This window comes from Sinohyriopsis cumingii, chromosome 12, assembly GCF_028554795.1.
Source record: "Sinohyriopsis cumingii isolate HCF-2022 chromosome 12, ASM2855479v2, whole genome shotgun sequence".
Classification (NCBI taxonomy): domain Eukaryota; kingdom Metazoa; phylum Mollusca; class Bivalvia; order Unionida; family Unionidae; genus Sinohyriopsis; species Sinohyriopsis cumingii.
Window position 1 is genome coordinate 13547885 of NC_142972.1, and position 26005 is coordinate 13573889.

At 33.0% G+C, this 26005-nt stretch overlaps 1 protein-coding gene across 1 annotated transcript in view; it reads right to left on the bottom strand.

Moving 5' to 3' along the window:
- Window positions 1–26005, bottom strand: part of LOC149786021 (E3 ubiquitin-protein ligase rnf213-alpha-like) — a 559813-nt gene that overhangs the window by 347975 nt on the left and 185833 nt on the right. The window contains exons 20-25 of the mRNA XM_089978097.1: window positions 23331–23453; window positions 22204–22324; window positions 13387–13628; window positions 11376–11458; window positions 9881–10014; window positions 4292–4384 (exon numbers count right to left, since the gene is read on the bottom strand). Coding sequence (XP_089834223.1) covers window positions 4292–4384; window positions 9881–10014; window positions 11376–11458; window positions 13387–13628; window positions 22204–22324; window positions 23331–23453 — 796 coding nt within the window. The remainder of the gene's footprint in view (window positions 1–4291; window positions 4385–9880; window positions 10015–11375; window positions 11459–13386; window positions 13629–22203; window positions 22325–23330; window positions 23454–26005) is intronic.

The following is a 26005-nucleotide window of genomic DNA, read 5'->3' on the forward strand; positions in this document are numbered from 1 at the left end:
AAGGAAAAATAATTTTTGCAGATTGTATCAATGTTGTGTCAAAGTTAGTACCTAATATGATGCCTAATATAAGTAAGGTATTTCTAGCACATCTGAACTCGTAACTAATATGCTGGATTTCATAAAAAGCATTGAAAAAGAAAGAAAACATGTAAGGAACTTAATTAGCAAAGTGATGACTTGACAATATAGTATTGTCTTTAACTCTTTGCCTCATCCAAGCATCTTTGGATGCCTCTACTCCATTCGCATGGAAATGCCTTTTGACGTCTCTACTCCATTCGCATGGAAGCGCCTTTTGACGCCTGTTGTAAACATCAGCCATTTTAAGCCAGTTTTTGTAGCGCCACCTTCGGGGAAAACCCCCTATTAGATACTACATTCATTTCTGCGAATGACAATTATGTCAGATCATGTGGTCACTGTTTATGCACTGGTCAATATCTGCTATTTAAAGTAACTGGGTTGTAAACTCCACTCTCCAAAATGGCAGTCGTGGATTTCATTCAGTACTTACGAAGTTTTCATGATTAGAATCACAGCTATGAAAGATTCAATAACTTAGGTAAACAGTGTCTTAACCTGGTAAAACAAGGGCTAAAACATTTTAAGTTAGGACAGAAAGGACAAATTAATCTGATGAGATGCCATAGCCAACATCAATTTACTGATTCCCAGGCATGCCAAAACTGATACCAAGTTTTGCTTTCAGACTACTTATCTGTAAGGTTCTAGCACCATGAGAACTAACAGCCACATCTGACATGGTTTGTTTTTAAATGTTATGCAAACCCAACCACCAACCACCCTAAGACAGTTTGTAATCCACTTCCTATATTAAAAATATAAACCTTCATGCATACAAATATGCAAAATACTGCAGTCATTTAATTTATTAATTTATCATTTATAACTCGATTATCTGCAAAGGGGCACTAACAATGTCATCTCCTTTACATTTCAGACCAATCGGAACTTCTAATGTTAACAACACGCATGCTCATCGTAATTTTCTGGTTGCTGAAAAAGCCCATTTTCAGTGAAAGGGAGAGGTCTTTGGACTATATGTACACTGAAAGTAAATTGTGAATTTACTGAACAAATTCATCAAAATAGGCCAGAAAATATTGATGCAGTGTCAGCAAAGAAACTCAGTTTGGTTTGAAATGTGAAGATGACAATGACACCCTGGCATCAATCACGTTTATATTAAAATTTAATGAATAAAATAACTAAGTTCTGTGGATTTTTTTATATCCTTCTGGCTTTCATTTAAAGCTGGGTGGTGGTGGTACAAACTGCTGGGGGGGATGGGTTGCCAAATACTAAAGTATAGCAGCAATATAAAGACCTGCTTAATCCTTTTTGTTTAAAATTTTATTTCCATTTTATTCTTTTTTGAAGCTATACTGTTTATTTGAAATATTTTGTAAATTCTAAAATTGATTTCTAATGTTTAATGCATGTGTACTTTCTGCTAGCCATTGTGCAAAAACAGCTTTACTTGATTCAACTGAAAAGGTTGCTTCCTTGTTCTGGATAATTCATGATCGTTAATAATTTCCCATACTCAGAGTATAAATATCTTAAGAGTTCAAATTCTTCCACTGATCACACATTCAGTTCACTTTAGAACAAGATGAAAATGGCAAAGTACCATTCTTGGACACATGTATCCATGTAAGTAATGATGGATTAACCAAAGTCACTGTCTATTGAAAACCAACCCACACTGACCAGTACCTTAACTTTTTTTGATAACCATTTGGAACAAACGAGGTCAGCATTGAGATCTTTGATGCACCCAGCTAACTCCCTAGTCACTGATGAGACAGACTGAATGGAAGAAGTAGGGCATGCAAAAGCTGCACTAAGGGTAAATGTATATCCAGAGATAATTTTCAAACATACAGAAAACAGGAAAAACAACCACCAAACAGAACCAGTAGTGGCCCAAATATAGCCAATACAATCAGTATGTCATATATCCGCAGTGCATCGAAAGTGCTATCTAGAGTATTCAGACAACATTTGATCAACATATAGCATAAACCCGACAACTCTTTAAGACAATGACTTACACATGTGAAGGACAAAACAGACATTTAAAAAAAATGTGTTGTGGTTTATTATATCAAATATAATGATTGTGAGAATCACTACATTAGGGGAACAGGTAGTGTTAGAAACAAGGATCAAGGAACACATCAGTAGAGAGTCATTGGTCATACTTGCTTATTGCAGCAATATGGTACATTCCATCATTCCTAATCAAACCAAGGACAACATATGGAAAAGGAAGGTGAAGGTGATTGAATATGGCATTGGAGGCTGTCACAGAATTAGGCAAGAAATAACTTGGTTTCACTTAAGAACAATTTGATTATTTTCATCGTACATGCATACAATTTTACCGAGGATGGATAATTGTTTTTCTAGGTAAGCAACTGAACAAACATTATCTCATCGTAGATCACTTTTGGTGAAAGACACTAAAAGCATGGTATGCACGGGTATTTTACCCTTACTAATACTCAATCTTCCATAGATTTAAAGCAAGTAACTTTTCTAACTGACACACTGGTCTTTTGGATCTTGTCAAGGAGTGAACATTCTCCATTTCTGTTCTACAGCCATAGGGCAAGTGTTACATTTGTACTTTGTTTGATATGTGAAGCATATTCAGTTTTTAATGTTGTAGTGTGAAATGATGCGTTTACTACTATGTGGATTTGAAACATTGTGGACTTTGAATTGTTACAAGTTGCTAATAAGAGTTTAATTTAGTAACATGTATCTATACATTTTAATTCCATACCTGTTATCTTGACCAGTTTTGTTATATTGTAGCTGTCTGTATGTATGTCTGTGCACATGGTGGATCCATGAAGGGTGGGTGTGGCCAATACATGTGTGGGACAACCCAATTCAGGAGAACTATGTGATGTCTGTATGTACATGTGAGCAGGTGTATCAGCCTGTCTGTCTGGCCATCTGTGTGTCTATATGGACAAGGAAGATAATCTAACCATCAAGGCCATACAAAAACAAAACCGGTAATTTGTAAACTTGTGTGCATGGTGGATCCATCAAGGGTGTGTGCAGCCTATACAACTGTGGGCCAACCCAAGAATTTGGGAGAACTGTGAGGTTTGTCAGTGGATACATTTACAAGTTTTTACTAACATTTATGAATCACACAGCTGTACAAATGACCGAGTCACATGTTTGTTTCAATTGATTGTTGTTTCAATTCAGTACAATTGAGTCATTTTGATTACATTATATCACTTGAACCTTATTTTTATTCCACGAGATTATTTGAATCTTATTTTCATTCCATGAGATTATTTGAATCTCACTTTCATTCCATGAGATTATTTGAATCTTACTTTCATTATATGAATCTTACCTTCATTACATGTGAATATATGAATCTTTTTTTTAGTTTTCCTATTTGTGAATGTTTGGATGAAGTAACTGAATGAGATGTATGTTTAGAGCATGAAAGAATCACTGTATTTGTAGTATATATATTTTTATTAATTCATATCATAAACTTCCATCTTTCATCATATTGTGTTGTGTTGTGTTGTCATTTGATCCAAGCATCCATTCAGGTCTATCCTGCTACAGAGGCCAACACTCAACAGGGATGAGGGTTTTGAATTACCACCCATCTACACCAGTCTCCTCATATCATGACCAACTTAAGTCATTGATCAAGGCAGTGTGATATTGCCAAAACTTTCTAACTCTTAAAATATTTATGTTCTGAGCATGGGAAATTACTAATGATCACGAATTTTACTTGATTTACAAATATTTCAGTGCTGAACATGAATGGGAAAAAAGCATAATTATTTAAACCATTTTATGTACTTGAAGTGTTAGTCTATTTTTCTGAACCTTCTAACACATTACAATTGTATTGGTCTATATTTTTTAAATAGAAATCTTTATTCACTGAAAAATGTGGGCAACCAAAATTTCTTATGGGCTCCATATATTTTAGAGACTTGTCCACCCCTTAATTCCTGTGTCTTTTTTTACAGCAGCTATAAAGAAACTTTGTTGTTAGGGTTACTGGAAAATCACAAAAAGCTTTATTATGTGTGGACTGCTGCTACCAATCAACACTAATCATGTGGCTTCTGTGTTTGACTAGCTATCATAAACATGGCAATAATTATGCCATCATGTGCAAGTGCTTTTTTCCACATGCAGGACCAACCAGAACAGACCCAAGTGTTCTCAATGACATCAATAGTTTGTTACCCTATGTAGCTACCTTTTGATTTCTCATGAACTCCTGTGATTCAGTGAGAATTCTGCTGACCACTTCAATCAATCCTGGTCTATTTGGCAGTTGGTTATTTCGAACCTGAAATGAATCAGACAAGAATCTTAAGACCTAGGTACATAAATAATTAATATGCAAGTTAATTTACATTTAGAGAAATTGGGCATGTTACTGAAATTAGGGCTAGTTTCACCATCTATTTCAAATGACATAGCAAGTAATGTGACTTCAACATGGTTGCTTACAGACTAGATAAATAACCACCATGTTGCAAATTAACAGTTTTGACAGCAACAAGCCAATTTATTCGATATAGCAACATGAGTTGGCAAGCAAAATTAACATCATACAATGCCAACCTCATTATACCTGGCACTTTATCTACTTTTGTTTGTTACAAGCCAATATTATTATATCTGCATAGATCTGTAGTTGAAAGGTTTACTGTCCACTGGCACATAGGCATTGCTGATTTTTCACAACATATTCAATAGAAATAATGAGTATATCCACCCACCCATGCCTGCTCTTAAAAACTTTGTGCGATTTGTTATGTGAATAATGGCAGAATCTTGTGGAATATTTGTGCAAAACATCTGAATTATGTCTTTTTTAAAGATCACCCATTACAGCAAGAATCGTAACTCTTACCACCATTTGGCTACTCTAAAAACATAATAAAATGGAAATAATATAACATTTATTAGATTCAAAAAACATAAACCTTAATTTTATGAAAAAGCTGATATTTATACCAAGGAATCTGATCATATAAACACAATGTTACTCACTAACATACTAAATTTATTACAAAAGTTTAGTCAATTTTATGTTTTATTATGTGTAATATATTTTTTAGACAAGACTTAACATAGATTGCAATAGTTACTCATATATTATCAAAGTCAGGCCATCTGCTTTGTTGGGATTCTCACCCAGAGACACTAGTATACAAAATAAAAAATTTTTTCATGATCAATATAGGCAAATAAGAGGCAACAGTTGAACCATTTGAAAGAATCTGGAAGAACTGAAGCCAAATTCATGTCATTCTCTTGGTGAATATCAATATGAATATTGTCATAATGAAGAACAGAGGGTTGATCTATCATATTTCTCAATTTAAAAACATAATCATATATTGATAACCAACTCTGTGCCAGATCCTTCTCTCTCCAGTTCTGTTTTAACACTTGCTTCACGAACTGTGTTATAATGCTCAAATTAATGTTCCAAATTCTTTGATGTTTCTATTTAATTTTCATGACATGAACACTGACCAAAATTATCTTATCATAACTAAATTTTAAAATGTCAGTTTCCTAATTTGAGCTTTCAGATCAATGAATAGTATTGTTCAAAACAATGGTCAGTATTCTTTATTATTTCCATTTCATTTTCATGAAGTGAACATAGACCAAAAGTAACTTAAGGTACCTTAATTTTGAAATGGCAGTTTATTAATTTGCTATTTCAATGTACATGTATACATAAACACAATGCTCTGTTGGTGTTAAGATTATCATATAATTTCAAATTGTGCATGACATAGTACTTAATTTATGAACAAATGTTGCAAAGGGGGGGGGGAGGTTGCTGCTTAAAAGACAGAAAGGCTTCAGAAGTGCCTGGAATATAAACAAAGTCAAGGTGTTCTTGGGGTTGCATATCTGCAGGACACTTTGTCTATGACCATATGAGGAAATATGTCAATTTCAGCTTTGAAATAACAGGAGGTCAAAAATTTGCAAACAGAGACATAACACCAGTATTAAATGGGGATGTTGCAAGCATCTGAATGCTTCCAGTGAAGTTATTTCAAATGATATATTTAAAGACCAGTTCACATGTTTGACAAACCATACCAGTAATGATACTAGAAAAGCTCTCTATGTGGCATTACTTCCAAGCCAAATGTTGGCTGTATCATCTCAAACATCCCAAACTGATGCTAGTGACAGGTGATCCACCCATCCACCCCAACAATGATGATGGATCTCTCACTTTGGCATCACTACGGGAAGAATTAAAAGTCCCCTTTGTAGAAAGCATTACTCTTCAATGTATTGTGTGGCAGAGTTGTCAGTCATATCAGTTCTGGGAATGTATATTTGCCAGGTACAGTTCATGTGGCCTAAAAAATGTAAGTATTTAATAGTGCCAAGGGTAAATGTGGAAACTGAGTTATTATTGGTCTCCTCGTATCCAAAAAAACAAAACAAAAACAAATGTTGAAAATAAACAGATTTTTCAAATATTTTGCTGACCTCACACAAAAACATAATCAGGTCCTCTATACATACATACAATCTGCTTATCAAATTTTATTTGTCTATCTCATATATTGCAAGAGTACAACACACACTCAGACACATGCTGTTCATAGAAGCCTTTTCCACACCTTGTTTTTCAATCATTATTGATTCCAAATGTACCATATTTCACTGATGATCTGAATTCTGTGCAGTTTTTTTTATTGAACTGTTTTGTTCTAGAACCCAAGTAATCCTCTGCGATTTTACTGTCTGGAAAAAGTGTGCAAAATAAACTGCCAACACTAGTAACTGAAATAGGAATGTTAATTTCGAAAAGAAATCAAATTACATCAAGGTTCTCTCTTGTATTCATAAACGTCATAAGTTCAGGCTGAGTTGTTGATGATGAAGCAGCAAGCTGATGTTTATTAGTTTTTTCATTCTGTTTTATGCCATGGGTGCCTCCATACCCAAAAGCGAAATAACAATTACACAGTTTGCAAAATGCCAAGTTTTCTCCATTTCTAGATGGTTTTACAAATCTAAACATGATGCATTAACTGTCCTTCCAGTTCTGTTTTCTTTTCTCTGCTGGACAAAAGTCTGAATCTTCTGCTTCCTTTTTGACATAACTAGAAGTTGAATATTACAAAGATGACATACAGTGATTGGGCAATTGCTTTGCACAATCCAATATGGTGATTAAAGACTGGTATGGTAGCCTGATTTTGTATAAACCAATCATATTTGAGAACTGTGTATCCCTATATACATGTGCTACATTTCTTTCAGAATGGAACTGGGTGCCTGTTCTAAACAGAAAATTGCAAGGAAACCTTTAATTCAATTTTTTAATTAAAAAAAACAGATTTTTAACAAGAAAAACACTCTTATTCAGGTCCAAAATATGGAACAAATATAAGAAAAATGGGACACTTTGTAGCTATGATTTACAGGTTAAGTCTTGTTTAATTTTGCAATTAAATGTATGTCTACTTTTTATAATTCCCTGCACACCATTTTTTGTACAAAATTGTATAAAGCTAACATAACTTGTAGTTGGGGCATGACGTTAAATTTTTTGTATGGAATACATTAGGGGTTAACTTTTTTTCCTTACACTGATTGTCATGACCAATAATTATGTGGCAATTAAAAACGTGATTCAAACAGTTATAAACTAAACTTTATTTTGACCATTTATTGTATTTGTATACACCAGTTATTTTTCAGTATACAAATGAATAATAATATTCCATTGTCAGTTCTTGATCACTTACATTGAAATATTCAAGTAGTTAAGAAGAGCTAATAGATGATCCACCCCGGTATGACACTGCATAAAGTAATTGTGGGTCTGATTAGGACATTTTATTATCTGTTCATTAAAAATCAATTAAATAACAATGAAAAGCATAATACAATGAATTGGTGGCAGGACTGATTTCCACATAAAATCCATTGATTCTCACTACTTGGTTTCTGCTCAAGGCTGCAAAATAATCTACAGATTCTTTCTGCTCAGTTTCCATTTAACTTATCTGCTATAAAGACATTGTGAAAAGTTTACTCAATCTCCACTATTAGATGCACCTTTGTGTACTGCACACAAACAAAACTCAGTAAGTTATGTCTCACTGAAAATAGCATTGCGTACAATATCCACTGAAAATACATTAAATTAACTGATTCTCAATGATACTGATCCTGTAAAAAATTCTAATTTTTTCATTGCAACTAGGTTTGAAAAATGGCCTTGAAAAATTTACCTTGTCTTCTTTATGTCCCCCCAAAAAATTTCCAAACTATAAAATCCTTAAAAAAGTAGTGAGTGAAAAGTGAATAGGCAAAATTTGCAAATTAAACAAGGACCACAACTCTGCAGAATTGTGCTACTGAAAAACAAGGACCACAACTCTGCAGAACTGTGCCACAAAGAAAAAATAATCCAGATCCTTTTAATGTAAATTCTTGGGCCATAATTGACACTGAATAGTTACTGAGCAGAAACCATATTTGTGACAATGATATGTTAAGTATTTACATTACTGGATGGCTGGATAATTGTAACCCTATTTCTCAATATATGGTGTAGGCAATATAAAAAAGCATAAAGAAGATACTCACAAGGACTTAAAATCACTGACATGGTTGACATCTGCCTAATAGCCACATGCAAGAGCAGTTAACCAAGAAATCTGTATCAGTAGGATGCTTTCTGTTTAAATTTTTTTCAATGCTAATCATTGCATATATTGCATAAACAACCCTTTCCAAGTTTCTCTAGTGTGTATCTTTATCCATACTTGATGCCACATCAGCATCATCTGTCCAGTACCTATGCTGGATGCCTTAAAATTGGTATAATTTCAGATTACCAGCTTTTTCATAGATTAAGTTGCATACATGTTTTCTCTCCTTATAGTAATGATAGTCATATCTGAAGGCAAAAAAGCATCATTTCAACACATCTGTAAAGAATTCAAGCTCATATACTTTTTGTCAAATTTGATAAAAAAGTCAAAGGTAGTTTTTAGAAGAAGTTATTCAAGCTTTTTTCCTATTTTTAGTAGCAGCAAACATATTTACATAAAATTGGCATCATATATATAATATAAAATCCCTTCAAGTCACAATGATTTCTGTAAAATTTGGTTAAATTTTGCTAAGTGATTATTGAGATAATGTATTTTAAATGATCTTCTATTTCTAAGGCAAATCAGTATCATGTGCATAAATTGTAAAGCCATTATTACCAGAATGCTTTCAGTAAAATTTGGTAAACTTCTGCTCTGTAGGTTCTCAGAACCAATTTAACAGTTTTTAATTTTTAGTAATGGCAGCCATATTTGATGGTAGATTGGCATTATCTGTACAAATATGAAAAGCGTTTCATTCCTGGATGCTTTCTGTAATGGTTAGTCATATTCTGTTTAGCAGTTTTTTAAAATTCATTTAAGATTCATACAGCCCCCAAGAACTCTTTTTCAAGGACTTTGCAAGTAGTTTTCAAGGATTTGCAAATGTCCTTCTTATGTCATTTTATTTATCGCTGCAAAATGAGGCAGACTTGTAGAAAAATACCCCAAGGACTTTAATTTGTGTTCGAGTAGCACAATTCTACTCTGTCTCACATGTCTGCTGACCATAAGACACTGATCCAATCAAACACTACTTGGAGAAGAGAACTACCTTGGGAGGGCTACTGCAAGGAAAAATTCAACAACAGCTATGCTGCTATCCATAACTGACGGATGAATGGTACAACATCGATGCACGGCCATACAGTAAGATCACTTGCCCTTATTGCAGCTATACTTACATATCTCTTAACCATTTGCCTGATGTACAGATCCTCTGTTTTTGTGTTCAATTGACCAAAATCCCAAACAAGAGGCAAAAGACTTTGTGGCAATGGTTGTACACGGTATACCAGTCTCCTCATTGGAACTCTACCTATAAATTTCAAGAAAAAAAAGAACCAAAAGGAATTGTATTTATATTTTGTAATATATGTATGCTACCAATGCAGACAATGGTGACCAAAAAATCCAAGTCCCAGAAAATGTAGAAAAACTGGAAATAGAGCAAATAACTGCATGAAAATCCTGTCAGTTTTTTTTCTTCTACATTTGCATAAACAAGCATACCCATTTTCATCTGACTACATAAATGCTTTTTGCTGAGTCATGCTAACAAGTTTTCGTCAATGTTGAAAAATGAATAGATTTTTTACATATTTTGCAGACCTCACAAAAAATATAATCAGATCCTCTATATAAACACACCAATATGCCTATCAAATTTTATTTGCCTATCTCACATGGTCTGCTAATTGTGCATACAAGATTCATGCGAAAAAAATTCATGTTTTCAGAAATCAATAGAAATACAGCTGTTGAATTATCTACTCTTCAGCTGAAAAAATAATTATTTTATGAATGAAATATTAGTACCAAAAAATTAATTTGTCTGACACTTTAAAAATCCATAACTAAAACTTACGACTTATGACTGAACAAATGAATGTATTTTACCCTTTAAGTTAGTCTCCAGAAGCCATTACAACATTACTTACAAAACAGAAAATAATATTAGACTAAAGTGATCTTGACCATAAATTTTCTAACTAAATTGTTTCCACTCTCATATTATATTTATGTTTCAACCTTAACTTTTAATCACCACAATATAGCCAATATTGTGCAGACATGCCATTTACATACATACCAGGGATTCACAAATCCACTTGCTCAATTCCCGGGCCAAGCTCAAATTTGCAAATCCCAAAAAAACTGAGAGATAATGATATCCAAGATAGTACATATGAGAACATTTAGTGTTTATATGTATCATATTCATCTACACAACTAGCCAGTTTATTCCATCTATGATCTATAGTATGTTATTGCATGTTGTAGTCAATGCCAAGGTTACTGGAGAAAAAATAGTTGTAAGTGGTGCAGATTTGGTCCTTGACAAGGATACTATAGTGATGAATGCACTAAATTGTTCAGAAAGGTTTACATATACAGTAATACACTATGTGTGTTACATGAATACATCTATCTCTTGTAAAATTTATAATCACATAAAAAGTACACAGAAGTAAGCAATTTTCAGAATAATTATTCCTAATTTATATATAAGCATATGATGGGACAGAAAAACAGTAAATAAACTTGGGGGATTCAAAGAAAAATCTACCTAAACAGAATTAATAAATTTCACACAATACATTGCAAGACCTCAGACAGATTTGACTTATGCCCTGAAAATATTGCAGGTATTATTAAATCAAAGGCCTGTACAATTACCCAGTCTATCTGTAGTTTTGTCAGCATCTACATGGTATCCCAGTCCAGCTTGCTCCAGACGCTTTATCAAGGTCTCAGAATGCCTGAAATAGGAGAGAATAAATATTGTTGACTGAGGGAATTCTAAAAGCTTAGAAGAAGGCATAATCATCTCCATTTCCTGCACTGACAAAATATCTAATAGGAAAAACAGTTTGGAGTTACACTCAGGAGAGGGACTGTAAAATACCTACATTAAAAACATTGAAAATGAAGAATTTTTAAAAAAACAGAAGGAACATCCGGACTATTAATTTGATATATAAAGTTTCATAGGAATCTCTTCTGAAGTGCAGGATTCTTTATGATGGGTGGACACTTAAATTTTAACCATAATGAAGTTGGTGATATATTTCATACTTTTGGACTTGTGCTTCTGTGACTAAATTGTAAATAAGGCTGAATGGACACAAAGAGGGACTAAAATCTTAAAACTGAAGAATTCTCAATATCAAAAGAAACATCCAGACCACTAATCATATATGTTATTTAGTTTCATAGAAATATATTGAAAGTTGGGGAATAGTTCCCTGGAAATGAATGTGTGGATAATGGATGGTTCAGCTGACAGGTAAATGGACAAAATGTTAAAAATATTAATACTGAAGAATTGTGAATATCAAAGGAACATTTGGACAAATGTGTACCAAATTTTATAAAAGGTATTTATTATAGTTTTGGAGACATAGTGCAGAAATGAAAGTATGATTGATGGAAGCTATTTTTATATCTCTCACCAACTCTTGATAGGCAAGGGATAAAAAAATGTATCATAAAACAAATTCAGAATAATTATAAAGATGTCCAATGAAGATACTTTTAAATAAATGACTTTGATCCTTAAACATAGTTTGAAAAAATAATTATAACTCTGCTTGGATGAACTTATGCTAATAAAATTTTTGCTAAATGTGGGTATGTGCCTCATTATTTAAGTTTAACAGAGATAATTAAATCTTTGAAAATTTTGAAGAATTTGGTTTATTAGTTGAGAGAAAACTAGAAATGTTTTATAAAAATTCCAGGTACTGGCCAGCTGAATTTATTTCTGTTTATTATCTTATGCTCACTTTTCTAGAACTGCTTTCTTTTTCATGTAGGAAAAATATAAGGCTTTGGGTAGGATATATATTCCACACTTTACTCCTTTTCTTTTCTAATTCTCTCTACCTCTCACCAAAGTATGAACAGGTCATAAATAGAATGTGTCTGCACTGTACTGAGTGCACTGTGAATTAGTGAAAAGGTGCCAGTCAACAAAAATCACTAGAATCAAAGTCGAAACAACAGAAGTAGAATTACAATATTATTTACACATGAATCATCTGATCATGGTAATCATCGACTAAACTTACCGTGACATGTTTCTATTCAGTATTGTGACTTCTATTGTCAAACTACCTCATAAAATCTCTGACTATGACAGTTTAAAGGTAGAACTCTTTTCTGAATAACAAAACTTGGTTAACTATGATTTTAATTCTCATCACAGTCATGCTTATATTTATTGGAGAGATTGGGCCTAGATTAGTTTTGATTGCAAACCAATCTCAGACAACTATAAAAAGATGAGTTTGCTGTTCAACTGGACTGCCAGCTTTTCAACCCGAAACCTGTGAATTCACATTTTAATGCAGGAATATGAAAATAAATGTGCAAACTATGAGAGGTACCCCCAACAATCATTAAATATACTAACTTCATATTTTTATAGAAAAGCAGTATGGTAGTTCATAAAACAAGACTTTATTCAGCATATGATGAAGGAGGAAAAAATTACTGTCCTAAACTAAAACATTTCAGACCTTTTTATTGATGTAAAAATTATGGCTAACTCATTTACAGTGTCAGAACTAATAGAAACAGAATGGGAAAAAATAATGCAAGTCAACATTTTTCCACTTTAAAATATACAATAAAAAAGCAAAGTTTTAATCAAATCTGAATCAGCCCAATAAAAATCATAACTCACTTTCTGTATGGGTTGCAAGCAGCCACAAATCTTAAATTCTCACATCTGTCCAGTGGCTTTCCTTCCATAGACCTGTCACACATGATTTCCTTGATCATACCAATAGCCTCAGTAGTGTTTGCTTCATCAAAGAAAAGTACAGTGTACATTGGGTGAGCAATATTCTTTGCATTCTCTTGGGCAATTCTCCTTGCTTCTTCTACTTTTCTTTTTATGTCAGCATTGGTAGTGCCCCCATGCACCTATCAACAAAACATAATATCCTTGACAATCTTGACATTGGCAGAAAAGTGACCTAATGAATACATTAAAAATACAAATGAGAACAAGAAAACTGTAAACTGAATATTCTATAAATGCTCTGTAAATAATAGTTCACCATGTAGTCATATAACACGCTAAATTTAATTTGCAAAAATCATTATTGTCATATCAGACCTACCATGACTTGTAACCTGAGACTTGTTCACCCTAGAATCTATTGGTTTCTTTATATGATAAATGTAAGACATTCACAATTTTTTTTTTTGCAATATTAATCCTGACCTTAGACCCCAAAATCAATTAGTCACTTTGATATCATATATGTATCTCTCGACATGTATATATATATATATATATATACATACACACACACATTCCTGTATTTGGTAGATATTGAGGACTCGGGTAAGGAATCGCGTACCAAGGACATTTGTTCTGGCGATCTTAGAGCGAAAATAAATAGTTTCTGTTAGTAAATTAATAGCAAATGGTGATGTGTCAAGGAGGGAACTGTATGATCAAATCTAAAGAATACAAAATTTAGCAATGCAAGTGAGGATGCACATATTTACACAAATATTCTGTATAATCCATACAATATACGGACACATATACTTATTGACAACAACCTGGAAACTGTAGACAATGTGATGTCATGGCAGCTGTGACTACCATTAACTTGTGGAATGAAAATGAAAAGAAACATGAACTGTTCAGACTAAGAGGGATGGTGACTCAAACATAATTGTGGTTCGTTTTTTCATCTCAAAAATATCTTTAACCATTTCCAAAATAAAAGGCCGATCACATTATGATTATCTCTTCTCTAATTAAGGCATCAATCTTTAACTGTTACTTCATACAACAATGTGGCAGGCTGGTGATTCCATACTGTTCATATCCGTACAGAAAAATCTCACCAGTTCACATGAGCTGCTCATAAGCTGCACATGAGAACCTTGTTAGAAATGTATGCAAATTGGGTAGATTTTGTAGGCTCATGTGTGCAGTTTGTTAGATCTTGTGAGCCAAGGAAAAACTAACCTGATTCTCACGTGTGCAGATTTTGCTCACGTGAGAATCTAAATTTTCACATGAGAAAGTAGAACTTAGAAAACATTCTTTTCCATTACATACAACCATGTTTGAAAATAAGGCAGAGTTCTAATTTCTCATGTGAGTTATGTTATCACATGAGAAACTTGGACTTTGATTCTGGTTAAACACTTATTTCAAATTTATTCAAAGTTGGATTTTCTCATGTGAGTTATCACATGAGCAATTTGGACTTAAATATTTTGTGTAAATGTTGAATGTCAAGCATCCCCATTATTGTCAAACAGACATTATTTCTATTTTGCACTTGCTGTAGCTTTGTTGTATTTTTTAAATTTTAAAACATCTTCAACTTATTTTCTCACAGTGAGTTTTAATCTTATTTTGACCCAAAAGGCTCCTTGTATTTGAACATATTAAGGTTCATTTCACTGTTCATAAAACGAAACAATTCAGAATTAAGGTCTCGTATAACCAGACTACCCATTAAACTTTAACAGCTGTCAAAGAATAGAGTTAATAATTGCATACTGATCGTGGTTGATGTTTAATAAAGTAATCCGTAAAAAGGTGACATGTTTCTCTACCCAAAATACACAGCTTACAAATATAAAAAGGAAATAAAACTTTTGCCCTGAAATGAATCCTATGTACCATCAACATATGATGCAACTCCCTTATTCATAAACTTCTAAAACCCCACAATCATATTGAAAAACAAATACATTGCCACACATCTGGAAAAAAATAAACACTGATGCACAGTCCTTTTGGCCTAATAAACTTTCAAGTCATTTTCCAGAAAATTTTGAGAATTACATAAGCTACATCGTTTTCTTCCATGCCTAACATTTGCACAAAAGTCAATACAATCTTATACTTACTGAATTGTGTAATTCGGCTTAGGGGTCATCCATTTAGTACGTACGCAAAAATCTGGCAAAGCTTGCCCCACCCCGTACACATGCATACTTTTTTATGCCCCCCCCCCCAATATTCTATAGAATGGCTTATATTTAATCCATCCAGAAACCACAAAGGATTAATAATATTAGCGTGTTTAATAAAACATTGTCCACCGACGTTGAATGTCTGGCATCAAAGAAATATGCGGGGTAACATTAAACATTTTGTCTAGTGTCCGCTAAAATTCAAACGCTGACTGAACAGTTGAACAGGTTACGTATTAGACAAATTATTATCGAGGTTTCACCCCAACCCCGTTTCCTATGCATATGTACATTATCAGTAAAAAAAATAAAATAAAAAAAAAACATACACAAGGGTATGCATTGGGGTTACCCCCCCCCCCCATGCATATGTGCTAAATGGACGGCCCCTTATTACTGGCAATGATGTGCTCCGTTAGTCTTTTTTTCAGTGACATTATTGTATGGAAATGCGAATCCAGCTTCTCTATTAGCTGTCAGTGGATTCACTAATGCTAATACTAAATTATCACTGCCATTGAATGATATGTACTGTACATAAATTTAATAAATCCTTAAGAAACTGCCTAATCCAGTCGTGTTTGGTTGTGTAGCTGTTTCACACTGTTTTACATGTGTATATTCTCGGCAATGGAAAATCTTGCTTATTTGCAGCCTTTTAAATGTTCTGATCGTGTCATTTCAAAGTTTATAAAATTAATTTCCTACTGAAATAATCATAAAACAAATCACTGATGTTTCTGTTAACTTTTCTGTGACCCAGGTTATCAGAGTACATGGTGGAAGAATTGCCTTGTTAGAACCATTAGAGTGTCCTATGGGGCATGGCTCGGCACAAGCTACTGTAAAAACATCAAACTTAACTAGGTCTATATTAATTAACTTATTAATGATATGAATTCACTTAAAACTCAGTTTTTATGAAACATCAGGTAATAAAATATTTATTTGATATATAAAATATAACATTACGAAATACCCGAGTACATATGTATAAAGGAGTGTAAAACCACAAGGGCTCGTATTGTTGCTTACAATTTAAATGTCAGTCATACAGTAGTATAAAATAATAAAAGTATTATTTTTATACTACATGTATGACTGACATTTATATTGTAATCAATGATACAAGCCCCTATGCATACAACAAAATGTTTACTAATAATTTACCCTTTATGGCGCCTCAAATGAACTCAACAGATGCTGCATGCTGACCTACAGTGTACATGTATGATAGCACTTTTAAACTGAACAGACAGAAATTTGCGCGTGGGCTAAGTTCTCTTAGCAAGGACCACACTGTTTAGGAAGAAAGTTATTTAATATTCTCATGCAACATGTTTGCTCTTAAAAATTTCTGACAGCAAGAGTGTGGACATTATTAACAAATAGAAACCAATACCAACATCTAGTGATGTCCACGTTGGTACTGATGTTAATGTCCAGTACAAAACAAAAGACATCGACGTGCTGTTAGGGAAGAATCAAGGATTATGAAAGAATGGTTCTTTGCCGAGAAAGAGGTAAGTTACTTTTACTCATTTCTTTTTACAATTTTCACATATGGAATGATCAAAGTGGATAGCCTGAATCATCGACATTATAAGTATAAGCATAAATTCGGTCGTTTAAAATTGAGCCAAGGGTTTGTTTCAGATTTTACTTAAAGATAATAATTCAACCTCCTGTTTCTAAAAATGATATCTACACCACACCATCATCGAATATTTAAGCCTTCCACAATTCAACTCTGCAACCATGTCTGACTCTTACCACCACCCCCAATAATAATGCGGGCGCCTCAGTGAGGAGCACTTGCATTACCGATTGAAACAATTTGGACAAATATAAATGTGCTTCGTATTATTTTATTGCTGATTGGGTGGATCAAGATAAGCATACATGATTGAGAACCAAATGCAGTAGCTTAATTCATGATTTTATTCCCATAAAGACATTTGCCATGTCTGTCAAATCTTTTGATTGGTAAATTTAAAATAGAGATTTAATTGGATAAGGATTACAGGTTTTCTTAATGCTTAAGGACTCATTTGCCAACCAAATTTTTTTCTCATTTCAGTGCATTCTTTCTGTTCTGCATAGATAAAAAAAAAATGATCAATTATACTAATTTTGATCTTTTTACAGATTAAACTTCATGAAGGTCACAAAATTTAATCAACACAACAAAGTTAGCAATCATCTGAAAGAAGTGCAAAACATTGACAGCAACAGGAAGAAGTCAGACAAAACCCCATTGCCATGCTAGAGGAAATTCCGATTCCAGTAAAGAGTATGTATAAGACGCTTCAAATTTTTTGAAGTAATACACATGATACATATGCATTTCAGACTCTAAAATTTGACCCCCAATACATTTTTTTTTAAATATAAAAATTGGAAACCAGATTTTGAATTTCTTTATATATTGCAAATGTACATATTTTGGAAAAATGTATCCTAAAAGTTTTGGAGAAATCTTCCAGAGGACTGTTCCAGAAGTAGAGATGTCAATTTTATGGAAATTTCTAATGTGTACCCATCATTCCTAACAACTGGTTACTAGAGTATACAATCAAAAGGAAATTGTATTAAATGTGAAGCTGAACTGCTTTGTTGTAGGTTCACATGTTCCAACCCCAAAAGAGCTGTAAGCACAATTATTACTAATATAAGTGGCAAAAATCATAATCTGAACACAGATTGTATCGATACAAACTAAGGACACACACTATTGACAATATCACAGAATCTGTGGACATTGGTAGCTCATCAACAACAAAGACACATTCACACATCTAGTCTAAATTATCAATAGAAACAAAGGAAGCACACATCTATTCTGTACTATCAATACAAACTAAGGACATACACTATTGACTATCACGGAGACCATGGACATTGGTAGCTCATCAACAACAAAGATGCATTGGTATGTCATGGACAATGAAGACTCACTTACACATCTAGTCTGAACTATCAACACAAACTAAGGACTCACACTATCGACAATATCATGGAGACCATGGACATTAGTATGTCATGGACAACAAAGACCCATTTACACATCTAGTCTGAACTTATAATAATACAAAATAATAATACAAAATAAGGACTCAAACTATTTACAATATCACGGAGACCATGAACACTGGTAGCTCAACAACAATGATGACACATTCACAAATCTATTCTGAACTATCAATAGAAACTAAGGATGCACACATCTATTATGAACTAAAATTACAGACTAAGGATGGATGCTATTTACAAAATCACGGAGACTGTGGACATTGGTACATCATGAACAATGAAGACTCATTTACACATCTAGTCTGAACTATCAACACAAAACAAGGACACACACTATTGACAATATCACTGAGACCATGGACATTGGTAGATCATGGCCAATGAGGACATTTTTTTTAAAGATTCGAATTTAGGAAACGCTACCATATAGGGAGATAAATTATACTGCCAAATAATATTTAGTTTTAATTTTCAGAAACTTAGTGTGTTTAAATTTCATGATTTAATCTTTTACAATTATATATAATATTAAATTCCAAATATCTGCATGAGCTTAAATTTTAAGGATCTCTGCTCCCATTTTAAAAAAATGGCACAATATATAATGCCATGAAATTTACCTTTAAATGGAATATTGTGCGGTCAGGAAATTAGACAATGGAAAGATAGCATTGTTCAAATTAGATTTAAAAGAAATAAAAATACAGATATTGCCGATTCTATTTGTTTCAATTGATTAAAAAAATGATGAAGTAAATTTTCTATGGTTGGTTGGTATAGCTTTAAAATTATGTGTGACAGACAAACGAATAAACATTAGGCTGTTTAAGCAATCACATACAAACAAAATTTTCTATGAGAGGATAATATTCTCTATTTTGTATTGTTTTAAAAAACACTAATTTCAGCAGTTATTACTGAAAATGCTGTTTTTAAAAATCTATGTTATGATGGGTTTTAAATTTTAATATTTTTATCAGTTATTACTAATTATAAATGTTTTTACATTCACAAAGTGATGTGTTCTCAATAATTTGAACTGATATTTTTCCTTTCGTTTTCCTCTTACATGTGTGTGTTTTCATGAAGTTGTTTGATTCCTTGCCCAATACCACTATTTTATGCTTCCATTGCTTTTTTATTCCAGTTTTATTTCCTTTTATCCCTTTTATCACAAATACACATTAGGCACTTGGTATTACACTTGCCTATATGTCCGTCAGTGATCAATCTATGACTTGTAATTCAAAGTTATTTGCCCTACATAGTACCTTCATTTATTTGTCAGTACTGAACCTTCGAATATATAAAAATCCAAACAGATCATATGTTAATCCAAAACATCTTCAGATATAAACTCACAATGAAGATCCTGTCATAAGTTAACATGCATTTGTGAAATGCTGACCAATATACAAATCAAGGAGGTATGGGTAGCAGATTTCATTCCTAGGCATGCATGAAACATGATCAATTTTCAAGAAGGTACCTCTCTCTCTCTCTCTCTCTCTATATGTATATATATCTTAGTTATCCAATGGTCCGATATGTTAACCGTATCTGCATAGGGTTAACACATTGGAACCTTGGCTAGCAAAGATGAGTGTATAGCTCATCAACGACAATACTGAAACTCCTCAAACCCCAACCATCTCTATAACAGAATGCCTTTAACACAGAAATTAAATGGTTTTTTCGGGGGATCCTTCCTTAATATCATCATTTTCCCCCAATAAACTGAAACCCCTGTACTTGAAAACTGAAACAAAATTTTACAGTTTTACACTAATAAAACCGCAACTCACTTCAAACTTGGTAATGGAGTATAGCTGCTAAAATCCTGATACGCGCTCGACCAGATTATTTATGCAAAGCAGTACTGTAGTAAGCTTATCAGGAAGAAAATGTATCACAGGCACATGTTGTTACAACGCTGATGAGAGCGCCAACACTGATTAGGGCTGGGTACGGGTTATTGGAAAGGAAGTCTTTGAATCATCAAACAGAGACAGATTTTATGGTGAATTATTAATAACTAAATTACTGTAAATAAGCCACATAAGGAAGATTACTTTCAACTGCTTAGTATATACTCATGATCAATGCCTCTCGTTTGTATGAAGGAACAAAATAATGATTTTTGTTTGTTGTTGCTTTTTTATTATTAGTCTAACATACCTCGTTAATAAAGCCCTGGTATTTCATTAAAAAAGAGATTTAGGACTTTTATGACAATAATAAGAATATATGCTCATACATTTTCACAATTAGTAGTTTCATATAATTTGAACTATTTTCGTCGAACAGAAAAATGGACCACGGAAAATTGAAGGCATTTTATAAAGTTTGCAGAGGCTCATTTATTAATTTGTAGTGCTTTTTTCAAGTTTAACTTGATTTGTCGTTTCATATCACCTGAAAACTAAGTTTAATATCCATAAATGAATAACAAATTTTCCCACCTAAATATGCTAACAAACAGACCTCTAGCTGAATATTAAACCGTTACAGCTGGATAGAGTAATTCTTTTATAAGGAGTTCCCATGCAATATGGACATAAAGAATATAAAATAAGAAAGAAAAAAATAAAATATACTGTAGAGACATGCTTATTGTAAATTTAGTTAGCACATTATTGCAGCTAACAAAGCATTAACTCCAAAATAGGTATTCTTTTATTCAAAATAACCTTTAAATTCATGAAGAATACGTGGAAGGGTTTATTTGAAAATGCAACTAAGAATGAAGCCATTAATGTGTACACGGACATTTTGTTTCCCAAATCAAAGAAAGATATTATCAAGATCTTTGCAAAAGGTAGCAAAATATTATCTGCAGTAAAACATTAAATATTTGTTGTGTTAATGTCAAATATATATAGACCATATCTACATTGTTGTCATGGATGCTATTCTTATTGTTCACTGTTTAGTGGGAAAACATGAAATTGTCATGAATTATGATGTCCTGAGTGAAAGTACTGGTTTTCTCTACTCACAAGTTGAATTCCATTGGCATCAATAATAAAATTAAAAACTATATGATCATAAATTAAGTAACAGAAAGAATTAAAACCAATTTTGTAAAACTTAAATGATTTAATTGAATAAATTCACAATAATCTCAGAATAGTATTTTAGTCCAATAATCACTTTGTAATTCAAATGTTTCCTCTCAAGTTATATCTATACACAATATTAAACACATCTGCAGACTGATGTTAGCACAAGAACATAGGAAATAGGAATGAACTAACCATCCACTCACCTCCTTAAATATACCCCCATGGTCCCAAATTGCAATTTCCTCCTACATGACACATGGCACAATATCCCACATCACAAAAGACCACACCTGACCAAACTAATGAATGAGAATTTTCTCCAAACTTATGAACAAGTTTATTATAAATATTAACATTTAAAGATCACAAAAACCTATTTATTGATCTGATGTGGTCTACAGTTACTCACCAAAAGTAAAAAACACAACACAGATATACAAAAACCTTGCCTTCATAAGTATCATACTCTTCACATCAGCTCCTGGTGGTGTCTGTAGTGCACAAAGAAATTTGACCAGTCTGGTTTTACCACACCCTGTCTCTCCCATGATAATCACTGGAATGTCACATCTAGTCATAAATAAAGATTAAAGCTATGAATGTATAAAATCAAATGGGAAGTGGAGAATTCTATTCATCTGAATCAAAGTCAAAGTATTTTAACATGCAAATGAGTGTTCTTTTGAATGAGAATACTTTTCTAGTTTGAAATTCTCCATCAAGAACTTTCAATATCTCCCAAGACACAGCTTTCTCATTCAATGCAATGATGTGTAGTAGTTTTTCTTCTTCAATGTGCATCTCATGGATTTACTTACAACTTCAAATGAATTGGATTCTTCTAATTTACCTGTTCAAATTAGCTAAATGGACTTTCCCACAATAAACTTCAAAGGATTCAATACAGTTTCACCCTAGCTCTTCTCAATCAGTTAATAAGTAGTCCTCAAGGATAGTTTTACATCAGTTCTAAGCATGCACTTTAGACCTGGGGCACATATGGTGGTGGTCTAAAGCTCTGTCACCCTCTCTACATTTTTTAAAACTATGATTACTGAAAATAGTGTTTATCAAAATATGACTATGTCTTGGAGTTTGAGAGCAAACAATTGTATTTTCTGCATGACATGTCATGTTATGGAAGGTATGCTTATAACACTTGTAAGTGCACATCAAACCTTTTCAACAGTCCTGATCCACAGAGGGTCCCATATTAGATGATAATTGGAAAACTGGATAATTCTTCTATGACATTATGCTAAAAGCTGAATATGTTTGCAGTCTCATCAGTACAAAGTTGCATACCTAATTTTGTTGAAATCCATTTATAAACAGTAATGTTACTCTGTACAAACCAAACTGTTGACAGAAGGATGCAGAAGAGTTTAAAACAAACACAAACCATCTAAAAAGAAAAGTAAAATCTAAATGCTTTATGGAATAAATTATGAACTACTGGACATGTCCTATTTGTTCATTCATTCAAAAACCGATAACTTCAGTAATTGTTTAACCAACATAAAAAATTTATATTTAAAATAATAGGACAATAATATGTCAGCTTCAGAACACTTACTTGAATCTCATGTAGATGGCCAGAATCTTCTTAACATTGTCTGTTGTCAATTCATAGGTGTCATCGGGGTCATAAGGCATCTCATTTCCCATCACACGACAAAGTCTCTCTATTTTTTTATCTCTGAAATAAGTAAAAAGTATGCATCTGATAATAATAATTATTGGACCTGTATTGGCTGGAAGTTTATTAATATTCGGGCCCTTGCTAGGACTCAAGCTGTGAGTCCCTCTATTTTATAAGAATCACATACCTAACTGTAATGAAAGCTACAAACTTTGTGTAGAAAGCTGAAGAGCAAACAGTACCATTTCTGTTCTCTGTATTTGACTGATTACACATAATTAGTGCTTAACCTTCCTACATGAATAATTAAAAATTAGCTGTTCCTTGCATCATGCATTATTAGGTACAAACACGATTGTTGACAATTTGGTTAAGCTAGTGGCTTCATGACTTATAAAAGCCTCCAGTACAATGTTTTTTCATCCCTAAAGGAACCAAAGATAATTACACTGTTTTTCAATACCATTTCACCTCATCTCTGTCCACATGGGATCAAGTCTTGGCTTGCCCAATGTGGGTATGTGAGAAAGCTTGCCAGTAGCTTCCCAAGGGTCTGTGGTTCTTACCAGGTGTTTACTTGGTTTCTTCCTCCACCAGTTATACTTGTGCCATGTATAGCCTATCATGCGCTAAAAAAATGGTGTTAAATGCAAAACAACAACCGATACAACAAAAAAAGACAGATGCCTCTCCAACTTCATTTTTGTTTTCAATGTTGAAATGTGGAGAGTTTTGCAGCATTCAGAAAATGAAACTACTGAGTACTGAGTGTACAACAGGAATTTTAAAATACATTTTGTTTTACTGAAATCAATTCAAGTTCTTAACCAACAAAGTTGCACATTCTTTCTTCTGAAGTACACCACTCCCTCAATAGCTCGCACCTGGATAACTCGCGATACCACTTATAACGTGGTGTCTGGCATGGCTCCTGATTTTTTCCAAGGAAAATGTATTTTAAATATCATTCAAATATGCTGAACGTGACAAAATTACAATAACAAATGGCAAATTAAACCTTGATACATCACTTGTTTCATCATCAAAAATGGTGATTAATGCCCATAAAGATAAAATCCATATTGTGCAATCCACAAGTTCTAAATAAGATATCATATATTGTGTAAGTTTTTTATGATAAATAGTTGTCAATACACTGTAAATAAACAGTCTGGTGAAACAGCGATCAATGAAAACTTCTGGTAAATTCTAACAGGTGACAACAGAGAATGAAATAAACACCAATTAAATGTCTTGCTATGTGAAAGTTACTTTCTAATCCTTTAATTCCGATTCAGTGTAAACATCATAATCACAACATATTCTGTTCTTTGAATACATGAAAAGAGTCGATCGACCATCACATCAAAACCTGTGAGTAATTCTGTGAGAACCTAATTACGTGCCGGCTTTGTTTTGATCAGCAACTTGGGGAAGTGTTTGTTGCATTAAAAAAATTAATTAAAAGAGACCTGGGTTGTTTTATCATTTTGAATATGTCTTTTATATCAAATCAAGCAGGGGAGGTACCCAGAAAAAATTAAAAGGCATGCAAATCTGAGCATAAGTTCTTGTGGTCACTACCGTTATTAAAATTCATTTTATTTGACCAATTGAAAATGGTTTCACATTTTTATTCAGTGGCTGGAGACCCAAAATGTTGACTATGTAAAGATCATACAGTTGAGAAATCTGTGAGATTTTGCTCGGTGGCAGAGATATCAAGGAGTAACACAAAAAAATTAACTGATTTTTTCAAAATGTAAGGTTATGTTTGTCAAGCATGTCACAAACAGCAAGTATTATTGTGTTCATATTTATGTTGTTTTAAATTTGTAGACCCATTAAATTCATGTTGGTAATGATTAACCCTTGTGATTTTTTTTTTATTTTGCTTCTACCACAATCAAATCTATCTATCGTTTGTTTGTTCGATCGACAATGTTTCTTGAAAAGAATGTCACTCTTTTGCATTAAAAAAACCCATCTAATTTGGATCAAACAATAAAACTAGAATGTATCCAATTCAACACACAAATTAGTGACATAGTGCACAATGTGTGAAGTGGTACACGTGTTAAGCGAAAGGAAACCATGTGGAATAATGTTTTTGATGATCTCCTCAATATACTGTAAAATAAACAAAGTACATTGTTATGAAGAGAAATTTATTCACAGTTAATCTCAGCACGATTAAAAATTGAGTATTCAACACTATAACCTGCCAAACCCCCCCCCCCCTTTTGCTGTTATGTTGATCCCTTTATTGGTTTTGGCATTTTTAATAGGTCCCTCAATAACTTGCACCTCACTTATAGTGTGGTCGATGTTTTTGGACCCTGATCTGCAAGAGTTATCAAGGGAGAAGTGTACATTATTTTGATAGGCAGTTACACAGAAATTTAGTCCATTTATTGAATTTTATAATTGTTTTAATTTTAAGTACAGCAGTTTCAACAATGCATCACACTAAGAGGTAAAATATATAACCTTGTCTGTGCAGTGGATTTTAATTTCAAGACAGACTGGGAAAATATATATGTATACAGCAATGCAATAAAAAAAATCTGTCTCTGTCTGTCTGTCTGTCTGTCTCTCTCTCTATATAT